Source organism: Electrona antarctica (genome assembly GCF_951216825.1).
Source record: "Electrona antarctica genome assembly, chromosome: 9".
NCBI classification, from domain to species: Eukaryota; Metazoa; Chordata; class Actinopteri; order Myctophiformes; family Myctophidae; genus Electrona; species Electrona antarctica.
In genome coordinates this window covers 45,789,845-45,813,145 of record NC_136790.1, presented here as the reverse complement: position 1 = coordinate 45,813,145, position 23,301 = coordinate 45,789,845, and the positions used below count along the sequence as shown (strand labels likewise).

At 43.6% G+C, this 23,301-nt stretch overlaps 2 protein-coding genes across 2 annotated transcripts; one reads left to right on the top strand and one right to left on the bottom strand.

Annotated features, from left to right (window-relative positions):
• Positions 1 to 956: 956 nt before the first annotated feature.
• Positions 957 to 4,078, top strand: LOC306930017 (scavenger receptor cysteine-rich type 1 protein M130-like; the record flags this gene model as incomplete). The annotated part of the gene is made up of 5 exons (XM_079510756.1): positions 957 to 1,076; positions 1,846 to 2,151; positions 2,251 to 2,550; positions 2,688 to 2,803; positions 4,067 to 4,078. The coding sequence occupies exons 1-5, from the start codon at positions 1,034 to 1,036 to the stop codon at positions 4,076 to 4,078; spliced, it is 777 nt and encodes a 258-aa protein (XP_079366882.1). The 5' UTR covers positions 957 to 1,033.
• A 3,867-nt stretch (positions 4,079 to 7,945) lies between these two features.
• LOC306929501 (V-type proton ATPase catalytic subunit A-like) lies at positions 7,946 to 10,753 on the bottom strand. The gene is made up of 3 exons (XM_079510049.1): positions 10,548 to 10,753; positions 9,443 to 9,614; positions 7,946 to 8,103 (listed from the first exon to the last, which is right to left on the bottom strand). The coding sequence occupies exons 2-3, from the start codon at positions 9,572 to 9,574 to the stop codon at positions 8,011 to 8,013; spliced, it is 225 nt and encodes a 74-aa protein (XP_079366175.1). The 5' UTR covers positions 9,575 to 9,614; positions 10,548 to 10,753; the 3' UTR covers positions 7,946 to 8,010.
• Between the last annotated feature and the right edge of the window lie 12,548 nt (positions 10,754 to 23,301).

The window sequence follows — 23,301 nt, the reverse complement described above, 5'->3', positions numbered from 1 at the left end:
CAAGGGGGCGCTCTATGGAGAAGTCAAGGCTCCAATGTGGGCCAAAGAGTTCCAGTGTGAAGGCACTGAGTCTGCTCTCCTGGACTGTAGAGCCTCAAACTCATCCAGAAAAACCTCCTCATCGGACAAGTCTGTTGAACTAACCTGCTCAGGTAAAAGCATGTCTTAATGAGAGTAATAACATGTTTTTTCCTTGTCGTACCCCCCCCCCCCCCCCCCCCCCCCCCCAATTTCCATTCTGGTCAGTGCAAAATAAATTACTATGCTGTCATGTACTTGATAGTGGGTGCAGCAGATCAACTCATCAACGGCACCGCTCACTTCACACTGGGGTGTGATTTTATTTTTGATGCCCAGCTTTGTGGGTCTGTGTGAACACAAACATTGGCTGATGATTGGCTGATCACCCCATAGTGATGATTTGATTGGCTGAGCAAAGTACATATTGAAGATGAAAGTGAGGGCAGAAAAGTGAAGACGCCAAAAGTGATTGGCCAGAATTAAATTTGATTGGCTAAGCACAGAATGTGATGTGTGATGATACATGATGATAAGAGCGCCCTTTCGTGTGAAGTGAGGACGCCACAAGTGATTAGCCTTGAGGATTAGCCTTGAGGACTTGAGGATAAAAAGTGTGGACAGAAAAGTTAAGAAAGAAATTGTGAATGGCCAGAATGAGATGATGTATGATAAGAGTGCCCCTCACTTCACATTACATAGTACATTTGTTTGTTTGTTTGTTTGTTTATTTATTGCGTTTACTCTTGTCTCTACAGAGTCTGATGATGTCAGGTTGGTGAGAGGAACCAGTAACTGTGCTGGTATACTGGAGATGAAACATCAGAGAGAGTGGAGACCAGTGGACGGTTGGTCTGACTGGAACCTGCAGTCCTCATCTGTAGTGTGTCGACACCTTGGCTGTGGCTCTGCCATTTCAACAGAGAGGAGTTCTGGTGTTACACATCAACCTGCATGGAGGATAACACCTCACTGTGTTGGGTCTGAGTCTTCTCTGAGTGACTGTGGAAATAAGATGTCTTCCACCTCCTTGTACGTACTGGAGGTGAACTGTTCAGGTAACAAACTACTACTTCAACGACAGTAATGTCTGACAAAGCCACGGGAAACACTGGCCCTGATCAATTAAACCATTCAGAGCCATTACTTGCTGTTTGTGAAATTAATATGTGTGGATTATTGCGACCGCAGGTCGTATTTACAATGCAATTGTACATGTCAGTCAGTCAGTCAGTCAGTCAGTCAGTCACTCAAAATCATATATGGTGCCCAGGTCTCATGACATCACGTGACATCATCAGGGAAGGAGTACCCTGATGTCATATAGTCAATGTGCGACCTTCTGTCGCAACTAGTCTACTTGCCAGTCCATAGAGCGCCATTGTGAAACCTGACATTTTGAGACATTTTGAGGATATGTCAGAACATGTTCTGACATTCCATATGTTGATCCTTCCCCATCCATCCTTCCATCCTTCCTCTTCGATGTCTCCGTTTTGACTGATAGCTATCCATTCAAACTCTAGACGGGCCTGCCCCAAAGTTATTAGTGTAGCCGCGCCCGGCAGCCGGCGAAAACTAGAGTTCTCAACAGGCCCGAGAATTAAGGCCCGGCCCTCATCAAACCCTGTACACTCAACGCCCATAGGCGTCTTACTGGTAATTAAGCAGCATGTTATGTTCTGATGGGGCATTATGCCTTACTATACTATTGGGGTATGTAACGTTCATCTTGCACATATGATGTCTCTGGTCTTGTTATTGCTTTCATTTCTATTTCTTGCCTTTACCGTCAATGACTCTCTCTCTCTCTCTCTCTCTCTCCAGACTCTGTGAGGTTGGTGAATGGCACTACTTTGTGTTCAGGCAGAGTGGAGGTGAAGTCTGATGAGTCTTGGGTCTCAGTGTGTGAAGGTGACTTTGACCAGCAGGATGCAGAGGTGGTCTGTAGGGAGCTTGGGTGTGAGGCTCCTTCAGTCCTCCAGGGGGTGCTCTATGGAGAAGCCAATGTTTCAATGTGGACCAAAGAGTTCCAGTGTAAAGGCCACGAGTCTGTTCTCCTGGACTGTGGAACTTCAGACTCAACTAGAAACACAAGCTCACCTTACAAGTCTGTTGGACTCACCTGCTCAGGTAAAAGACAAGCTAAACTTTTGGTTTGGAACTTTGGATTATTATTTCATGAATAAATAAATATGAATCTTTACTGTTTATTCTCTGGTCTCTGTACAGAGTCTGACAATGTCAGGTTGGTGAGGGGAACCAGTAAGTGTATTGGAATACTGGAGATGAAACACCAGGGAGAGTGGAGACCAGTGGATGGTCGGTCTGACTGGAACCTGAAGTCATCATCTGTAGTGTGTCGACAGCTGGAGTGTGGCTCTGCTGTATCAAGAGAAAGGACTTCTGCTTCTACACATGAACCTGTATGGTGGATTTCAGCTTCCTGTGTTGGGTCTGAGTCTTCACTGAGGGAGTGTGGAACAAAGAGGTCTGGCAATTCCACTGCCAGACTGGAGATTATCTGTTCAGGTAAAACAATGACTTCAACAATGACACATTTACATTATCTCATCTATCTGTCAATACAATATCTTATAAATAAACTGGTCATACAGTCAAATCTACTGTATTACCAATTTCAGCCAATCACCTCTGTCTTGTTCCAGATCTGCTGTTTAAGCCAATCATCACCTTTGTACGCTCCCTTTCTGAAAGCCAGCAGCAGGAGCTGCAGGTGATGGAGGCTTCCAGCTTCAACACCAGCTGCTCCATCCAGCCAGCTGTCAATCACACTGCATCCAACACAACACACATCACTGCATCCAACACAACACCACTGGATACAACACAACACACATCACCACTGGATACAACACAACACACAACACCACTGGATACAACACAACACACATCACCACTGGATACAACACAACACACATCTCTGGATACAGCACAACACACAACACCACTGGATACAACACAACACACAACACCACTGGATACAACACAACACAAATCACCACTGGATACAACACAACACACAACACCACTGGATACAACACAACACACAACACCACTGGATACAACACAACACACACCACCACTGGATACAACACAACACACATCACTGGATACAACACAACACACAACACCACTGGATACAACACAACACACATCTCTGGATACAACACAACACACAACATCAGTGCGTACCTTAGTACACTCCATTTCTGAAAGCCATCATCAGGGGCTGCAGGTGACGGAGGGTTCCAGCTTCAGCATCAGATGCTCCATCCTGCCACAGTACCCAGGAGGCTTCTTCCACCTCACCTTCACTGGATCCAACTCCACGCGCAACATCACTGCGCCCGACACAACATCACTGGATACAACACAACACACAACATCTCTGGATACAACACAACACACAACACCACTGGATACAACACAACACACAACATCTCTGGATACAACACAACACACAACATCTCTGGATACAACACAACACACAACGCCACTGGATACAACACAACACACAACATCTCTGGATACAACACAACACACAACGCCACTGGATACAACACAACACACAACACCACTAGATACAACACAACACACAACGCCACTGTATTCAACACAACAAACAACATATTTGGATACAACACAACACACGGCATCACTGGATACAACACAACAAACAACATCTCTGGATGCAACACAACACACAACATCATTTAATGCAACACACAACATCTCTGGATGCAGCGAAACTCAAAACCATACCCAGACAGCTGTCAATCACTCTGCCACATTCCTGTTTCCTGCAGCAAACCACACCCACCAGGGAAGTTACATCTGTGTTTATCACATCCACGTTTTCTCTCACAACTTCTCCTCTAAGAGTGAGGTCCTCTCTATCACTGTCACAGGTAACATGAAATGTGGTCTTTTCAAGTCACAATTTGAAACTCAAGCAAGCAATCTTTACGCTGTTCTTTTGCATGATGTTTGATGTTCTAACATATTTAACATATTTCCCTCACAGCTTCTCATCTGACATCTAACGTTCTCAAATGTACAGTCATGGTGCTGCTGGTCTTGATCCTGATAATTGCTGTCCTCTATCCTCTCTGGAAGGTAATCATACTTCTTTATTCAACATAACACTGCAATGTAAATGTCAGACGTTTTTAATCTAAGAGAGCCGGTTTATTAAAGCCGGGCACTGCTGTGTTTCTCCAGGTCATCAGAAGGCGGCGTGCGGGAGCGCAGGACATTGGCGTGGTTTATTATAATGTAAGACGGGAGAGCGTAGAGATAGTTTATTATAACGAATTTGCTCGTTCCGACGTTGAAGCCGGACTGAGTGAAGAGACAGAATACCACCAGTATGAAGAGCCAGATCCACAAGGAGGTGCTGAAGCTGCACCCAGTGAGGAGACAGAATACCACCAGTATGATGATGTGGGTGTACGAGGAGGTGCCGAAGCTGCACCCAGTGAGGAGACAGAATACCACCAGTATGATGATGTGGGTGTACGAGGAGGTGCCGAAGCTGCACCCTGTGAGGAGACAGAATACCACCAGTATGATGATGTGGGTGTACGAGGAGGTGCCGAAGCTACACCCAGTGAGGAGACAGAATACCACCAGTATGATGATGTGGGTGTACGAGGAGGTGCCGAAGCTGCACCCTGTGAGGAGACAGAATACCACCAGTATGATGATGTGGGTGTACGAGGAGGTGCCGAAGCTGCACCCTGTGAGGAGACAGAATACCACCAGTATGATGATGTGGGTGTACGAGGAGGTGCCGAAGCTGCACCCAGTGAGGAGACAGAATACCACCAGTATGATGATGTGGGTGTACGAGGAGGTGCTGACGCTGCACCCAGTGAGGAGACAGAATACCACCAGTATGATGATGTGGGTGTACGAGGAGGTGCTGACGCTGCACCCAGTGAGGAGACAGAATACCACCAGTATGATGATGTGGGTGTACGAGGAGGTGCCGAAGCGGCACCCAGTGAGGAGACGGAATACCACCAGTATGATGATGTGGGTGTACGAGGAGGTGCTGACGCTGCACCCAGTGAGGAGACAGAACACCTCCTGTATGATGATGTGGGTGTACGAGGAGGTGCTGACGCTGCACCCAGTGAGGAGACAGAACACCTCCTGTATGATGATGTGGGTGTACGAGGAGGTGCTGACGCTGCACCCAGTGAGGAGACAGAACACCTCCTGTATGATGTGGGTGTACGAGGAGGTGCTGACGGGGCAGTAAGAGGCAGGAGACCTCCTGTGTACGAGGTGGATCTCTAAAGGGTTTCGAGAGAGCACCACAGTAAAGGTCACAGATACAGGGCACAGAATAAAGTATATACATAATACAATCTGAATCATCCCACCTGGTGCAGAACAGGAGACACCATTATTAATATTAAAGTATACCTAGACGTATAATCCCTTCCAGTGACATCATTGTTTGACTTTTTTGATTATAAATATATATTTATAAATATGTATTTTTTTGATTTGATTTTTGTCATTGTGAGAACGATGGCTTCCATTATATCATGGTAACTTTTAGGGAATAGAAAGCCTGCAGTTTCTATTAGCTTGGATTCCCCATCAATTATGTCACTGGTGGACGGGTTTCTGAACTGCCCACAGCCCTCCTATGAGACACATACTGGTTTTTGAACGGCCACAGACTGGTTTCTGAACTGCCCACAGCCCTCCTATGAGACAGACTGGTTTCTGAACTGCCCACAGCCCTCCTATGAGACACAGACTGGTTTCTGAACTCCCCACAGCCCTCCTATGAGACACAGACTGGTTTCTGAACTGCCCACAGCCCTCCTATGAGACAGACCAAGTAGGGAAAATAATTGACCCCCTCCCTCAAAATAATTATGCAGCTCACCTGCATCTTTTAAAACAGGCCTAAAAATCCACCTTTCAGCAGGCCGGAGGGAGAGGAAAGGATCACTTCTCCCTTAAACACTCCACTCTGTACATATGTTTTATTTTTTATTATTGTTTCTGATTATATTGAATTTTGTTATTTGTCATGTCTATGAATTGATAGGGCCTGAAATCTAAACAAAACCGCAAAGGACTTTTGTTTTGATGCTATCCCTTTGAGACTGGGCCCTAGTCTTGCGCCACCTATTTACTATTTTGAAAATCATTTTAAAATAGTTCAACTAGCCAATCTACATCTACACGTTGTGAGCTTGTAGATCAACTATTTGAACTATTTTAAAAGGTTTTTTAAAATAAAGTTTAGGGATAAGGGTTAAGGGGTGGTACAAGATATAGCCCCACCATGAGTCTTTACGTAAAAGTACGTGAACATCTCAAATGCAGTCCCTGTCCCACCCACCAATCGGCAGCCATGTTTTCTAAAGCACAGCAATGGACCTGAATGCCTCTTAATGAACTGTAAAGTTCACTGTTGACTTGCAGCAGTGTTGAACGCTGTACTCGGTGTACTGTAACTGTATGATTTACATGTTATCAATGAAAGAAAAACCTGCACGAAAAGTTGCAGGTTTAAAACACAATAAGGCGGGTAACAGGAAAAACCCTTCTCTTGACCCAAGTTGACCGTGTTATTATTTTTTATAATGTTTTATGTTGCTCACTGCTTTTTCAACAGTCTGTTCTAGGTGTGCAAATGTTTTTATGCAACTAAAGCTTCATGTTAAAATTTAAAATGTGTTTTTCTTTTTTTACATGTTTGATATGTAGGTGTGCGAATGTTTTGAACTATTATGTTAAAATTAAAATTCAATAAAGTTGAAACTCCTTGAGTAAAATGAAGTGTTCCATCTTGTAACTGTGTTGTGTGTGAAGTACAGGAAGTTGTCACCGGTTACCATGAACACAAACCAAGGATTCGTCCTAAATCAGTGGCTGCGTCCGAATTCATAGTCCCTACTCCCCAGTGATGATATCGGACAGTAGGCTACTCGTGAACTCAATACTGCCACCATCTGACACAGTCAGGTTATTCCCTCCCCAATGATTGTGGATTGCAAATTATTCTAAACACATAATGATGGAGCTTTTATGCATTTGTCGCAATTCTATAAAATGTTATTTAAATAGATATTTTTTGTATTCATGGATGAATGAAGGAATGAATGAATGAATATGTTAATGACTATGTTTGCAGGCATTTAGGCCTATGTTTGTGTTATGATAGGTTATTCTCTTTAAATAACATAGGCTATAGGCCTAATGATTATCAATAAATGAATGCAACATAACTGATTCCTCTCCTCTCCCACCGCACCATATTATCCAGCAATATGAAAACAGTGCACCACCTTGACAATATTCTTTTGACAATGAAAACATCATGACATCATTGAATAGCATTTATAACCACATGAACCCCCGCTATATGCCTCTTCTGGCCGGTACCAGGTCATCTCGCCCCTTTTCCAACTCGCCCCAGCAAAAAGTGAAGACGGCTCGCCACAGAATTTCGAAAAGTGAAGACGACTCGCCCCGAGCCGGGGAGAGCCCGCCCCCAAAGCGCGGACATGGCGTGCAACTACATGTAAACTGTCTGGTAACGGAACTTGTTGTGGCGTCTCGCATCGTAGACGAGTGCCGATGAGCGATTAAATGGACTGGATAAATAACAGCGTTGCTATATTATTATAGTCACAGGTCACATAATAATAATAATAATAATAATAATAGGACTTTCCAGCACCAATTCTTACAAGGAACACAGGTGTGTATAGTTAATATATAATGTGAACGAACAACTGGACTGACTGAACAATGTCGGAATGTTAAGAGTTGGAAGTAAGCACTCGAGGAATGAAGAGAAACAAAAAAAGACATCCAATGGCCTTTTGGTAAGACTTTTTGAAAGCAGTTTGGGGCCACTGGGGTTTGTTTGTTTGTTTGTTTGCACCACACCACACCGCACAGCACTGGGAGGAAGAGGGACATGATGATGGTTCACTCTTCCAGGGTTCTGAAGGCGTTCTGCATGTCCTCCAACAGCTGGGCGTAGTCTGCTTTGATCTTGGCCTCGCCGTCCTTCACCGGGTCCTGAAGCAGACCAATAATAATAACACGTTAGTTAAAAGATACATTTTAGATTCGTGGAACAGAACTTGAACAATGGCACTTATGGCAGTGTTGTTTTTGTTTTGAGTTTTAGTCATAGTCTCCTTGAATAGTTTTAATTTCCTTTGAGTCACATTTTGGTCACCTGGAATGTCTTAGTGTTAGTCGACTAAATCTACAGTTGATTTAGTCAACTAAAATGTATTTTGGCGGGCCTTGATGCCGTCGTAATGACTGTTTTTACACTTGCTGAAAATAGCCCATCTACAAGCTCACAACGCGTCTCAGCACGACGCGTTGTGAGCTTGTAGATCTGCTATTTTCAGCATGCAACCAAGTGTAAAATGACTTATACTGGATCTCTAGTCCCTTCCTAACATTCTAGTTTTAATTTGTTGACAAGATCGACAGTATATTTAGTCATAGTTTTCATTTAGTTTTCGTCAGTGAAAAAAGGTAGTCGACGGACATTTTTCGTCATAGTTTTAGTCGACGAAAACAACACTTGAACAACGCACAAGATTTAGTTCATGTTAATACAGAGTGATAGTTGCCGACACGTTTAGAATCGATTGTCTTCATTGATCAAGTCAACCACAAGCCCGAGAAAATCAAACATCGGGATATTTGCTGGCGGGAACGTTGGCCAAGTCTGTTAGTCACTTTCAATCTGGCATCCCTAAATTTGGGTATGTCCTTATAGGCAAAAAAAAGTCTGAAAAAGACAAGCTCACGATGCGCTGCATTTCATCATATGACATGCATCATTCTTTGTCTTCCCTCTCTCCTCCGAACACGGGCCGATTGTGTTTGTGGAGAACAAGCTTGACAAAGCAGGATGCGCCACAGTGGAATCGAACCCACACAACCTCCACGGTGGTGGTGGGCAGGCACTTCACCGCTGCACCAACCCTGTGAGTGCCTCACCTAGGGCTGTCACCATTACAAGTTTAAGCTGACGATGAATTGTCACAAATAATTGCAATTAACGATTTAATTGTGGGGTTTTTTTTTGCATTGGAACGTTACAATTTGTATCGGATAGCCTTTTGGGCTTCATAATCACAAATTGCACAGGGCAGATATGACAAATAACATCAATATACAGGGGAAAAAAACACATTTAATAGATTTGTCTTTCCAAAAATATTACAAAACACGTAAACTACAAGCTTGTAAATGTAGATCAACTATTTTCTCTATTTTTGAAAAATGAAAATGAAAATTTGTGACTGGAAGAATTTGAAAAAAAATGTATGGACATTTTGACGATGATTTGGCGCTTATATAATCATTGTGCCGGTCCCCAACCATAACGTACCTTGAACTTCATGGCGCTGATCTTGTAGAGGATCTCTCCCATGTGCTCTCGGATCATGGACCAGGTGATCTTCTGGTCGCTCTGCGCCGTGCTCTCCACGGCGTGGCACGCCATGTCGTAGAACGCGATCATGTTGGACAGGATGCCCACCGTCTTGTAGAACGGACAGAACCTGTGTGGTGCAGGGAAAGAAGTCCCGTTATGAAATATCTAGTCTCACGTAGCCAGACAATTATTCCACAATGTCCGAATGCTATATAGAGTCTGGAACTATAGCAACCCATGAGCTGAGTAAGGAAGCTGCCATTTCCGTTCACGGAAATATATTTTAAAATATCTTTACATTTTCTTTTTGCATTTTCTTTTCTGCTAAGCAACAAGCTATACATGCTTAGATGTTTTCTATTTATATTGGGATAAATCTGCGCGACTGTAAAGACGAAACGGAAGTGGGGAGGAGGCTCCACTTCCGCTTTATCGCTTACGCATGACAGCTCTTCCGTTGGTCCAGACTGTATGATGAAGCATTTGGAAATTGCGAGAGTCAACAGTCTGGTAACGCGAGACTGTGACATATCTGACACTAATACAATTTTATGGAAGACGCTTCTAAAACATGCAGCATTGGTAGTTGACCACTTCAAATGCTCCAATCTTAAAATAATAACAGACAAATAGCCGATCCACAGCTGCAGATCAGCTATTTCAGTTGTGCAACGTCACATTCTGCTTCCACAGAAGACATGGCTGCCGGCTTCTATATGGAATCCCAAAAGAGTGAAATCAGCCGTGTGGCGACCGAGAAGTTGAGAACTTTAACAGCATTACTGCGTAACCCGCGTTCCCTGCTATTTAATCCAATATTCTACGCTGCCGAGGTTGTTATGATCAGAAGAACCAGCGGCCATGACAATGTGAAACGAAGCCACCCTGCACAGCATGTTGTAGTCTAAAGAAACGGCCCGTTCACATGCATTGGGCTCAATTTCCCAGAAGCCCTAGCAGCCCAGAGGATGACATGATTCCCAGGTTTCGTCGTCATAACGCGACGGCCTCAGTTGGTTAAATGTTGGGTTAAACGTTGGTCATTCCGTCGTCTCCTCACCTTGCCGACCAGCTGGACGATCTCGGCCAGGTCCTCCTCCTCCTGCAGGATCTCCTTGGCCTTGGTGCGCAGCGGCACGAACTCTGGGAAGTGCTTGTCGTAGTACTCGTCCAGAGCGCGCGTGTACTTGCTGTAGCTGATCAGCCAGTTGACCGAGGGGAAGTGCTTCCTCTGGGCCAGCTTCTTGTCCAGACCCCAGAACACCTGCACAAGAAGAGAGAAACACACAAACGAGAATGCTAGTGTGAAACTATAGGCCTGAACCTCAATTAGTCCGACACTACCAATCTCTAATTTGATGTTTTTCGATTTAGAGATTGGCCTAATTGGTTATATTAATTAACAAATAGTTTGATTTTTTTTTAAAGGATATATATATATATATATATATATATATATATATATATTTCTTTTTTTATTGGGAGAAACCAAGCAAGTATATGTTAAATCAAGTACCCCCCACAGCCCAAATGGAATGCTCCTCTATTGCATTTATTTATTTTTATGTTATGCAATCAGAGGGATCAGACTGATTCCACTGCCAATCTGTCAATTTATTTTGTAAAAATTCTGTAATAGTCAACTAACAGTCGACTATACCATTTTGGCCATCCATAGTCGACTATATTAATCCTTAATCCAGTGTTGATTTCATCGACTAAAACTACGACTACCCCTTTTCACTGACGAAAACTAAATGGAAACTAAATGAAAACTAAGCTATGATGACTAAAACTAAATATACTGACAATTTCATCAACAAATAAAAACTAGACGTCAGGAAGGGACTAGTGGACAAGAGATCCAGTATAAGTCAATTTACACATGGTTGCATGCTGAAAATAGCAGATCTACAAGCTCACAACGCGTCGCAATGCGACGCGTTGTGAGCTTGTAGATAGGCTATTTTCAGCAAGTGTAAAAACAGTCATTACGACAGCATCAAGTCCAGCCAAAATACATTTTACTCAACTAATTCAACTGTAGATTTAGTCGACTAAAACTAAAACATTCCAGGTGACTAAAATGTGACTGAAACTAAATGAAAACTAGAGACTAGGACTAAAACTAAAATCAAAATGTGCTGCCAAAAACAACACTGCCTTAGTCACGGACGGCCCTATATGAAAACTAAACAAAACGCGTGTGACATTAACAGTTAGTTCTCAAAGTTTTTTTTCTCCGAGTCAAGGACCCCCTCAAATTGACATGCAATTTGGCTGCAGACCAAAATAGCAGATATACAAATATGAGCTTCATGCAGCTAATACAAGATTGTCCAGCAATACCTAAACAACAACAAGCCGACCCTTCATATCATGCTTTACAGCCATGTCATTGAACCACAACAGATCTAAAGCAATGCGTCAGTGTGATTCCCGAGGGATCCCATTTCTCTCCACAGAATCTCTCGCATTGCTTGAATCTTGGTGAAATCCTTATTATTCCATAGAGTGACCATCCGATCCCAACCAAGGTAGCATATACTTTTTCTTCTTTTTGCCATTTAACTCAAATGATGCCGGTTTTAACATAAGGCACTTGTATGCAGGTATAGGCTACATTAGAGTATCGACACACAGTAATGTACAAAGTTATCCTGGCCAGTTGAAATAATGTTGCCGCCGCTGGGGCCGTGCTGCACACAGATTAGTGTGATCCACTTTACAGCTTGAAAACTATTTGTACAAATGTCAACATTTGTAAAAGAAAGGAAAAGTAAATTAAAAGGGGCTATTGGTGCTGCTGTCCAATGAAAGCCCTTATAACTTGGTTCATTAATTCAAATAGTTATATGTTTGCACTGAACAAGTACACAATGACCCTTCAGAGTAATTCACAGAAAACCCACTGTAGTTTCCAAACAGTAGCCTAGTCCCTAAACTGCCTCCCCCTGGCCAGCCGGGGCGCCTGATGGAGGGGAAAGGAACTGGTCGGAATAACGTGTTCCTTCCACGCGCTACGTCCGGCCGGGGAAACTCTCCCCTGTCAGGTGAAAAGAAGCAGCTTGGACTCCTCATGCATAGTGGACTCCTCATGCATAGAAGGGAGCATTAAGTCAGTCCGCTGCTGGGGGAAATAAAAAAATAAAAACTGCATCATCTTTGAGATGACATTCCATGTTTGTGGTAGGTACATGACCAGGTCAACTTATCGTTATAACTTTGACAGCATATCAGAGAGCCCAGATGAAAGATTTGTTAATAACCTCTAAGATTATCTGATATTTTATATCACCACTTCCTAATGTAAAAGGAAATCCCCAAACATTATCAACAAAAGAAAAAAATAAGTATGTATTTTCTTTGTTTTGCCCATCTCAGTCTTACAGTAGTTAAGGCAAGAAGCCCTTCATGGCTTCTTGTTCAAGGGGATCAACATGCTCCTGTCTGTGTGTGTGTGTGTGTGTGTGTGTGTGTGTGTGTGTGTGTGTGTGTGTGTGTGTGTGTGTGTGTGTGTGTGTGTGTGTGTGTGTGTGTGTGTGTGTGTGTGTGTGTGTGTGTGTTTTTAAATTGATTGACTCAGTGGGGGGTCTGAGCATTTTAAGAGGTCCCGTCGCTCCAGTGCGTGGCCCACTCCTTTTTATGGACAACTCCTGACTTCTCGGTCTGGAACTGTGGCCGGTCCTCACGAGGAATTTTCACCGCGTGGTACTGAGGCACTTTCTCTTGGTACTGGACCCGCCGGAAAAAGCCACACTGTTGCGCGGGGGAAAGAAAAGAAAGAAAGAAAGAGAGAATCACTGAGTGCAACAGCTTAATTTCCATTAAATGTTGTTGAGCCAGAGGCAAGGTGATCTTTCAGTAACACACAAATAAAACCCAAAAAGAACATCCACATGCGTTGTCATTTTAATAAATTCAGCTTCGGTCAGAAGTGTATACTCGTGTGCTAAACTCTCAAAACACCCATTAGGAGAAAACACACACTAGTAACGTGGACAAAAGCTCGAGTCCTTTTGACACGTTAATTCTGCCATCATTATGACAAGAGCCAGTTTGGTGTGAGACGTGCACACTGCACAGACTGAAAACACACAGAAAGGAGGGGGGAAGTGAATTAAGCAATATTACACTCGAGGGGGTGGTTTAACGTCATTAATGCACTTCTGCGATGCTGCAGCATCGCAGGCGTGCATTCATGACGTTAAACCACGCCCTCGAGTGTAATATTGCAATTATACAACAGTTACCCTTAAAACTGGATGGATGGGTGGATGGATGGATGGATGGATAGACGGACAGGTGGGTGGGTGGGTGGGTGGATGATGAGTGGATGGATGGATTGATGGATGGATGATACTTGGTCTGGGCTACTTTTGAACAAATTATTTCATCAATGGGGCGTGGCATTGAGGTGATCAGTGGTGTACTGACCATGGTATTACTGTGCTTAACTGAGCACGTCCTGGGCGCTGGGTGTTACTAATTGAAAGGGCGGAGAACTCCGTCCTGTGCGCTCAGGGTGTTAATAATCAGTGGTGAAAAAAGTAGTACTTTAGACTTTAGCCAAGTAAAAGTATCAAGTATCAATACTGCAATGTAGTAGTGCTCAAGTACAGACATTCAACATTCTGTATACAGACAGAGGTTGAAAACGGGCGGAGTCGTCCTTTAACAAGAGTGGTCATGTGGTGAGGAGACATCCACTAGAGTCAGAAGGACTACTATATTATATTAGAAGACGGATACATTTATAGTTAGTTTAACTTGAGCCCCATTGCCCCCGCCGGCGGGGGCAGCGGCTGTCCACCTCTGAACAGCGCTCAGCGGGTCAATGGAGACCCAAAACACCAAACACCAAAGCCTGTATATCATTTGGGTGCAGCACAATCTCCGGGTATGGACTATAATTGAAGATGAATTCGTAAATGGTGCATCAACAAAACATAGTCAGTATACCAGTGTCGTTTGGCCAGTTTTTCTCCTCTGGTGAAAAGCTGGAGGCTGGATCTCTTGTCCACTAGTCCCTTCCTAACATTTTAGTCTAGGTTTTTCTTTGTTGATGAAATTGTCAATATGTTATAGTCTTAATCTTATAGTCACCACAGCTTAGTTTTCATTCAGTTTCCATTTAGTTTTCATCAGTGAAGTAGGTCAGGGGTTCTCAACGTTTTTGGCCGGGGACCCCCGGAAATGCTTTGGCAATGTCTCGGGACCCCCGCCCCGCCCCCTCCCGACCCCCAATATAAATTGACTGCTACAATAACCTTAAACCATTTTGGGGCGGGAACCCCTTTTGGTGTTTTAAGCATTGTTATAATTTAGCTATTAAATAATTTGGGGACCCCCTAAAATAATTTGGCGACCCCCCAAGGGGTCGCGACCCACGGGTTGAGAACCCCTGGACTAAATCAACACTGCATGGTCAGTACCTGCGACGCAGCGTCCTTGAGGATCAGATGTTTGACGGTGGACTTGACGGTGATGTAGGCTCTGACCATCAGCTCCAGAGCACTGACGGCTGGAAACTCCTGGAAGAGGCAGACAGAGATAAAGAAACCATACATACATACACCAGTGTTGTTTTTGGCAGCACATTTTTATTTTAGTTTTAGTCATAGACAGTCTCTTGAATAGTTAATTTAGTTAGTCACATTTTAGTCACCTGGAATGTTTTAGTGTTAGTCTAGTTTTAGTCGACTAAATATCATAAGATTTTAGTCGACTAAATCTAGAGTTGATTTAGTCGAACAAAATGTATTTGGACGGGCTTTGATGCCGTCGTAATGACTGTTTTTTTTCCACTTGCTGAAAATAGCCGATCTACAAGCTCACAACGCGTCAGCGCGACGCGTTGTGAGCTTGTATATCGGCTATTTTCAGCATGCAACTAATTGTAAAATAACTTATACTGGATCTCTTGTCCACTAGTCCCTTCCTAACATTTTAGTCTAGTTTGTATTTGTTGACGAAATTGTCAATATATTTAGTCTTAGTTTTAGTTTTCATTTAGTTTTTATTCAGTTTTCGCCAGTGGAAAAAGTCGACAAACATTTTTTGTCATAGTTTTAGTCGACGAAAACAACACTGACATACACCCATTATGCAATAAGGGTAGTCTAGTCCCTGCATTGTTGTGTTGCATAGGCAGCGGTCACTATTCCATTTAATGCTTCCTTCCCTCAGTTCCATTCCTTAAATTCTCCTCTAGGTGTCACCTTGGCTTCAGTTTATGAGTTGAGTGTTCTTCTGGCCATATAAGCAGCATGTTGTGAGTGTACAGGGTTTGGTGAGGTCAGATCAACATATGGAAATTCATGCAGAACAGCTAGGTCAGCTCCATACAGTATATGGAGATCTAAGGTTGATAGCGGGGACAGTCTCTTCAGTGTACAGGGTTTGATGAGGGCCCAGGTAGGGCCGGGCCTTAATTTTCGAGCCTGTTGAGACCTCTAGTTTTCATCGGCTGCCGGGCGCGGCTGCACTAATAACTTTGGGGCAGGCCTGTGACCGTCTAGAGTTTGAAATTTGAATGGACAGGTATAAGTCAGATGGGTTTGAGGTCAGATGTAGAGTTGCTGGCCAATATTGATGACATCAGGGATCTCCATATATGGGCTTAGCTGTGACAGCAGGTCACATTTACTATGACATCAGGGTCTCCACATCTTTATCCCTGATGATGTCACGAGACCTGGGCACCATATATGGGGGCTTGCCAGGGGTGACCAACAAACCAACCAACAAATTGACGGAAAATGCACGATTCCATAGTAAATGCGACCTGCGGTCGCAATTAAATACGTATTCTGTGTGGAGTTTGCATGTTCTCCCCGTGTCCCCTAGGGTAGGTACCATCAAAAAAACATGCAGTAATCCTGGTCTCTAAACTACCTCCCCCTGGCCAGCCGGGGCGCCTGATGGAGGGGAAAGGAACTGGTCGAAATAACGTGTTCCTTCCACACGCTACGTCTGGCCACGTGAAACTTTCACTGTCAGGTGAAATGAAGCAGCTTGGACTCCTCATGCATAGAAGGAAGCATGAGGTCAGTCCGCTGCCCCCCCATGTTGGCAGAGGAAGTGTAGCGCCCAGGATTAGATTAGATAATTGACACTGGGTGAAAACATGGGTTACAAAAAAGAAAAAAAAGTACATACATTGATCTCTCAAAGAGTATGGGATCTTATTGCAAGGTAAACCATTTCAAATCAGTTTCTCTCCTGAATTGAAATAAAATGGATTACAGTAGATGTTCTAATAGCCGTGTAATCATGGACCAAAGCCAGTGGTGGAAAGTAACTAAGTACATTTACTTAAGTAGTGTACTTAAGTACAATTTTGAGGTATTTGTACTTTACTTGAGTGTTTCCAATTTCCAGTATTTTTTGTTCTACTCCACTACATTTCAGAGCCGGAAATTGTACTTTTACTCGACTACAACAATTTGAAAACTTTACTTACTAGTTACTTTGGAGATTTTATTTATTATCAAAAAAATGTGTACACATTTTGAACTTTTTTAAGTATGAGTACTTTTACTTGTAGTACTTTAAGTACTATTGATGCCGATACTTTTGTACTTTTACTTGAGTACATTTTGAATACGGGACTTCTACTTGTAACAGAGTACATCTACATTGCAGTATTTATACTTTTACTTAAGTAAAACATTTGAGTACTTTTTCCACCACTGACCAATTAAAGCCCTCTCTCACCTCGATGAAGGTGCTGTTCCACAGCCTGGCGTGGATGTTGAGGACAGCCTTGCCAGAGAAGCTCTGCAGGGGACACTGGATGAGGACACAGCGAGCTGACCCCAAGAGACAGACAGTCCTGGAGGAGAGACAAAACACTGGATGAGGACACAGTGAGCTGACCCCAAGAGACAGACAGTCCTGGAGGAGAGACAAAACACTGGATGAGGACACCGCAAGCTGACCCCAAGAGACAGACAGTCCTGGAGGACAGACAAAACACTGGATGAGGACACAGCGAGCTGACCCCAAGAGACAGTCCTGGAGGAGAGACAAGACACTGGATGGAGGGAGGGCGAAATCCATTACCGACCGACCGGGCGGTCGGGTCAAATGGATTTCACCCTTACTGACTTTACTTTGGCCTGGAAATATTCATGTAAAACTATTGGTCGTGCACACGCAAACTATTGCCCGTGTACACAGTGGTTAGTCCCAATGGTGTGAGGATCTGCAGAGCCTAGTACAGGCTAATAGAGCCTATTAGAGTCTAGTACAGCCTAGTACACCCTAGTCTAGTCATGCCTGATCCATCCTAGTAACCCCCTGCCCTAGTCTGTTCTCCCACCGGGCTGGACGAAGCTACACTTGGGTGTACTCATGGGCACCATATGTTTTGGATGACTGGGCACTGGACATGTGGGCACTTGGCATATGTGGGTACTTGGACAACTGGGCACCACCTGACTTAGGGGTAAGTTTTATTTTATATTATTACTTGCGCAAGCAGAGCGTGCAATGTTTTTTGTCCGGCGCTCCGATGCGTATGTCACGTGGCAGCGTATGACGTAATGATTAATTTGTGCTTGATATGACATTGGTGTCAGATTACATACATGTATACATAGGGGCATTACCTTCACCGGTCGGTCTTTACCCGACACTGAAACATATCATTATTACGTCACCATCGAGAGTCAGTGCAAGTGGTAACGTTTAACGTGCATGTGTAGTGTCCATCTTAATGCTGTCTTTCACCTCAATCATCATCTGCATGCAACGACGACGCCACCTCGTCGTGGTCAACAGCTGCTGTTTGCTTACTGTTGTGTTGCCACCTTTCCTCCATCTTGCTTGCGTATCTTGCCCCCACTGGGCCATCTTGGATAATATGAGCTCTCACGGTCCTCAGAGGTCAAATCTGACGTCCCTGCTATGCATCTGAAAACCGACATTATGGTATTTACTAACCATTGCACAATTGTGTTGCTTATATCCATGACACACTATATGAGGGCTATCTCTTGATCTGTGTGCTATGAAGAAAGGGTAAACATGGCAGTTACATCTTCCGCAATATAATGTTCATCCACCAGATGTCAGTGCTTTTAAATATACAAATCAGGCATGCAGCCTATATGCTGAAGAAAGCTTTGCTTTCAGTAAATATAGTCCATCGTTTGTCATCCGTTTTCTCATCCCTGCAATCATGGCGTCGATGACAGCTGCAATGACTTAGCATGTGTCCTCATTGACTCCTGGTTGATGTACCAGCAGTAGAGTAAGACGGTTGTGACTCTTTGTGGTTTGTGCACAATGAATGATAGCTTGAACACAATTGGCTATAACGTAGAGACACGCCCACATTCCACCTCCAGAACTATCAAGAAGATTGGCTTGACACAGTATATGATTCATGTGAGCTGCAGCGGTGAACAGCGTCAACGTACAAAGTACATTTACTTGATTGACTGCACTTAAAGATGGAGTGCCACAATCCAGTTTTTCATGTGTCTATGAGGTGACAGTACTTCATTAGACACCCTGGAGTCGTTTTTATGTGCAATGGTGTATTAACTTTGTATTTAGGGTTTCTTCCTGGAGGCTGAACACTTGACAGTCAAACGGGCCAATGAAATAAACAGTAATATAGTGACATCACATTATCAGCCCCTCCCCTAACCCATCCCCCTTTATCATACAACTACAGCTGTGGGTGCGGCTTCAGTTCAGGTGGATCATCACCCATCACCACCCACCAGGCAAACCAGGCATTCTTAATGAACTGGTGGGCGTGTCCACATAAAAGCATGATTTTAACAAATACTGTACACTTTTTGGAACAAGTTCTTCCTCCTTATATTATAATAATACCTGATGATCATGTTTTACTTGAGCATTTGTATTTTTGGATAGTTGGATTACTTATCACTCTACTACATTTCAAAGACACATTGTACTTTTTGTTTCTAGGAATGAAAAAAGTACACCAACTAAAGCCGTATTTCAAATCCAATCAAGTAAAAATAGCCGAAGCTCTCAGCACATCATGATGCGTTGTGAGCTTGTAGATCTGCCGTTTGCACTAGTATCTATATTTTTAGAAAGATTATGGAAAATCTTTGAAATATTTTGTCAACATGTCAAAATGTTGTGAATTTTGTAATACGTTTGAATATTTTTTTAAACCATGTCCTTTTGAATACGTGAATACCGTCAGTATTCTTAAAAGCAAGTGCTTTAACTCAAGCACAAATTTGACTGAAAAACCTTCACTTGTAGTTTGGCCACGAGTATCTCTATATTACACTCACTCACGTACTTGTGTTGAGTGCTTTGTCCACCACTGTTAACTTGTGAATCTTTATGCACAATGATAGTGTGAACGGCTTTAACCCATTTTGGACTGAGGTCGATTACAAAAAAGGCTTCTGAATTCTAACAGTTTTCTGAAAAACCCATGTTTCTATGTCAGTGGTGCTCAACCTTTTTCATGTCCTATCAAGGACATGAAAAAGGTTGTATTTGGCCACTGACCCCCATCTCAAAATATGTTGACCCCCCCAGAAGCAAAGATTTTAGTTAAAACGTTCGCTCTGAAAGAATATATATTCAAAGAGTTGTGCCGCATTGGTTCCCGCCCTGAATGTTTTAAACTGTCTGCAATCACCCAAATCCAATAGACAGTTGACACAGCGCAGGAATCTTTTTGCAGACCACTGTTGCTCAAACAGGTGTTGTTTTTATGACATAACTCTTAACTGTCTTGCTCTCCCAGTTTGTTTTAATGGGTGAGCGCACTAAATGGGCTGAATGAAGAGTCTTCAGCTATTTAATGGTGAAACAGAGGTGCCAGTACAGCCGAGCAAGGTGGGATGTTTTTGTCACAAAAATATACAGTATGTGTCTGTTAAAATATCATGTCTGTTGCCTTTTGACTCTGTATTTTCACTTACACATGTGTGTGTGTGATATGAAGTGTGTTATGTTTAACTTTAAAATGTATTTAACAAAATGCACCTTTTGGCAAATATGTGCTCTCAATGCATAATAGTATTGCTGTCGGGAGGAAACCTCCTAACTCCATTTTTGAGGGTTTTTCTTTCTTTTTGCATAAATCAGGACTATTGAACACCCTTTATGTCTGTGTGTTGAACCATTGGAAAGTAGTAAAATACACCTCTTAACTCCATTGAATCCTCAAACTATCTGCTAAAACTATTAACTCCACCACCTCTCCCACTCTCATGCAAGTGTGTGTGTGTGTGTGTGTGTGTGTGTGTGTGTGTGTGTGTGTGTGTGTGTGTGTGTGTGTGTGTGTGTGTGTGTGCGTGCGTGCGTGCGTGCGTGCGTGCGTGCGTGCGTGCGTGCGTGCGTGCGTGCGTGCGTGCGTGCGTGCGTGCGTGCGTGCGTGCGTGCGTGTCTGTGTGACTGTGCATTTTTGATTGCTTTCTATATACACAGTAAAGCCTTTACTGTAATTACATCCTTCAGTTTGCCACCTGTTGTACACAGGACAGGTAGGCTACCTGTTACTTTCTTACTGAAAATTGATTATCACTGCCTTTTTATCCTTTTAAAAAGGCATTACCTACCCTGTGACTTTATCCATGGCGCTTTACAGAGATCGTGCATTACATTCACCCATGCTCACACACACATTCATACACCAAAGGCGGAGGAAATCATCAGGAGCCATTTTAGGGGTTCAGGGTCTTGCTCAAGGACCCTTCGGGATCAAACTGGGAACCTTCCCGTTGACCAGCGGCCACTCTACCCTGCCCTGAGCCACTGCCGACTGCTGGCCTTGTGACCAGGTCACAAGGTCTGCTACTAGTTGAAGTGAACATGCTGAGCATGAGGTCCTGGACCCCCATTTGATATGATCTTCATCTCTGGGACCCTAATCTACACCGAAACAAGATCCTCATATCAGTGTTAAGTTAACTCTGAGAGTATACAAAATCAAATAGAAGCAAATGGACCATAAGGGTCCATTCGGTTCCATTTTTTACAAACCTGTTAGGGTCCATTTGGTTCCTATCAATCATTTAGCTGGGGGACCCCTGGGGGTCCTTGCACCCCACGGACGGGGATCAGCGGACTCGCACAGGGATGCACCCTGTGACCCTTCCATTACGAGCCATGACTAGGCCACCTTGCCTCCACTATAGCGCCCCAGTTAAAATTGCAAGTGCAGTCATTGTTGTGGCCTATACAATAACATACTATGGAAAGTATTCCGATGTGACCTATGCAATACAAAGGCAGCAAAATAGCTCAGGCTGTATGGCTGAAACCACACGGGTGCGTGATGCTGCTGCATGGCTCCTTTGATGGCAGGCCTGTTTACATGGTGTCCCTGTCTGTCAGAATGCTCCGACGTTCACCCACAGAAGACACTCATCACAGACTCACAGATGGCTTCTCTGGTGGCGTAACATGTGGCTCATTATGATGGGTAAAATGAAACGAATGGTGTTTATGTTACCGTTCATTCTGATGTCTGCATTGTTTTTTTTCTTTTAAAAGACGGCAAAAGGGATGAGTGAGGGACAGAGAGGGAGGAAGAGGGAGGAGAAGACAAGGAAAACAAACAAACTTGAATGGAGGAATAAGACGAGAGAAGGGAGATGTGAGCTGTAGTGTGTGTGAAGGCATAAGTGGGACCCTAGCCGAGAGTTATGTTTAGTATAGGTGGAGCAATTTGTCAAATCATAACAAACCAAATGGAATTTAAGGGAATTTTGCCAGTGTGTGTGGCTTTGCTCTCCCTCCCTTTGCCGATGCACATATAGTCGTCCATGTGATATCTTGCTTTCTCTCTCAGTGCATATACTGTATCAGTACATGGTACATTGGGCACATGTACATGTTTGTTGCACATAAATGCACCTTTAATCAAAAGGGGGGTGTGTGTGTGTGCGTGCGTGCGTGCGTGCGTGCGTGCGTGCGTGCGTGCGTGCAAGCATGTGTTCTCCTCGTGTTCACATTAAAGCCATGCCAAGGTTTACATTGAAACTAGAAGGCTGAAGCCACAGTCTGGACATCATGCTGTACTGTATGTGCTCATGTTCTAAATGTGTGTATCCTTCTTTTGTCATGCTAGAATGTACTGTATCATTTTGTACTTTTTCAGTGGATTTCACATTTGTCTGTCACATGCAGTAAACTGTCAAATCCACAGTACCCATTGAACTCAGAGTGAAGAAAAAAAACAGGCTTAAACTAGAAATGCACTGCCAAATTGCGCCTTGCACACAAGTAGGCCTACTTGTGCGCAAGCAGAGCACGCAAGTAGTGTGTACTAACTTAGGTCTAAAGACCCATTTTTATAGAATAGCCTTTGCATCTCCCTGATTTTTTATCTGTTTGTTATTTTGCATTTTCTACTGTTTTTTCTTTTCTATCTGTGATGTCCTTTGGACATTCATGATAGTCTGAAGGGATCATTACATTAATCTATCATCTATAAATGCACAAAGTCTCTGTGCGTGCGTGTGTACATATGTACGTCTGTAATTCACGTAACTCGAGATGTGTGTGTGTGTGTGTGTGTGTGTGTGTGTGTGTGTGTGTGTGTGTGTGTGTGTGTGTACGTGTGTGTCTGTTTGTGTGTCTGTGTCTGTGTCTGTGTCTGTGTGTGTGTGTGTGTGTGTGCGTGCGTGCGTGCGTGCGTGCGTGCGTGCGTGCGTGCGTGCGTGCGTGCGTGCGTGCGTGCGTGCGTGTGCGTGCGTGTGTGTGTGTATTGTGTGTATATGTGTATGTATGTATGTCGGGGTAAGGATGATGGTCCCTTATTGGCTGTTGATGGGATAAGGATGGTGGTCCCCTAT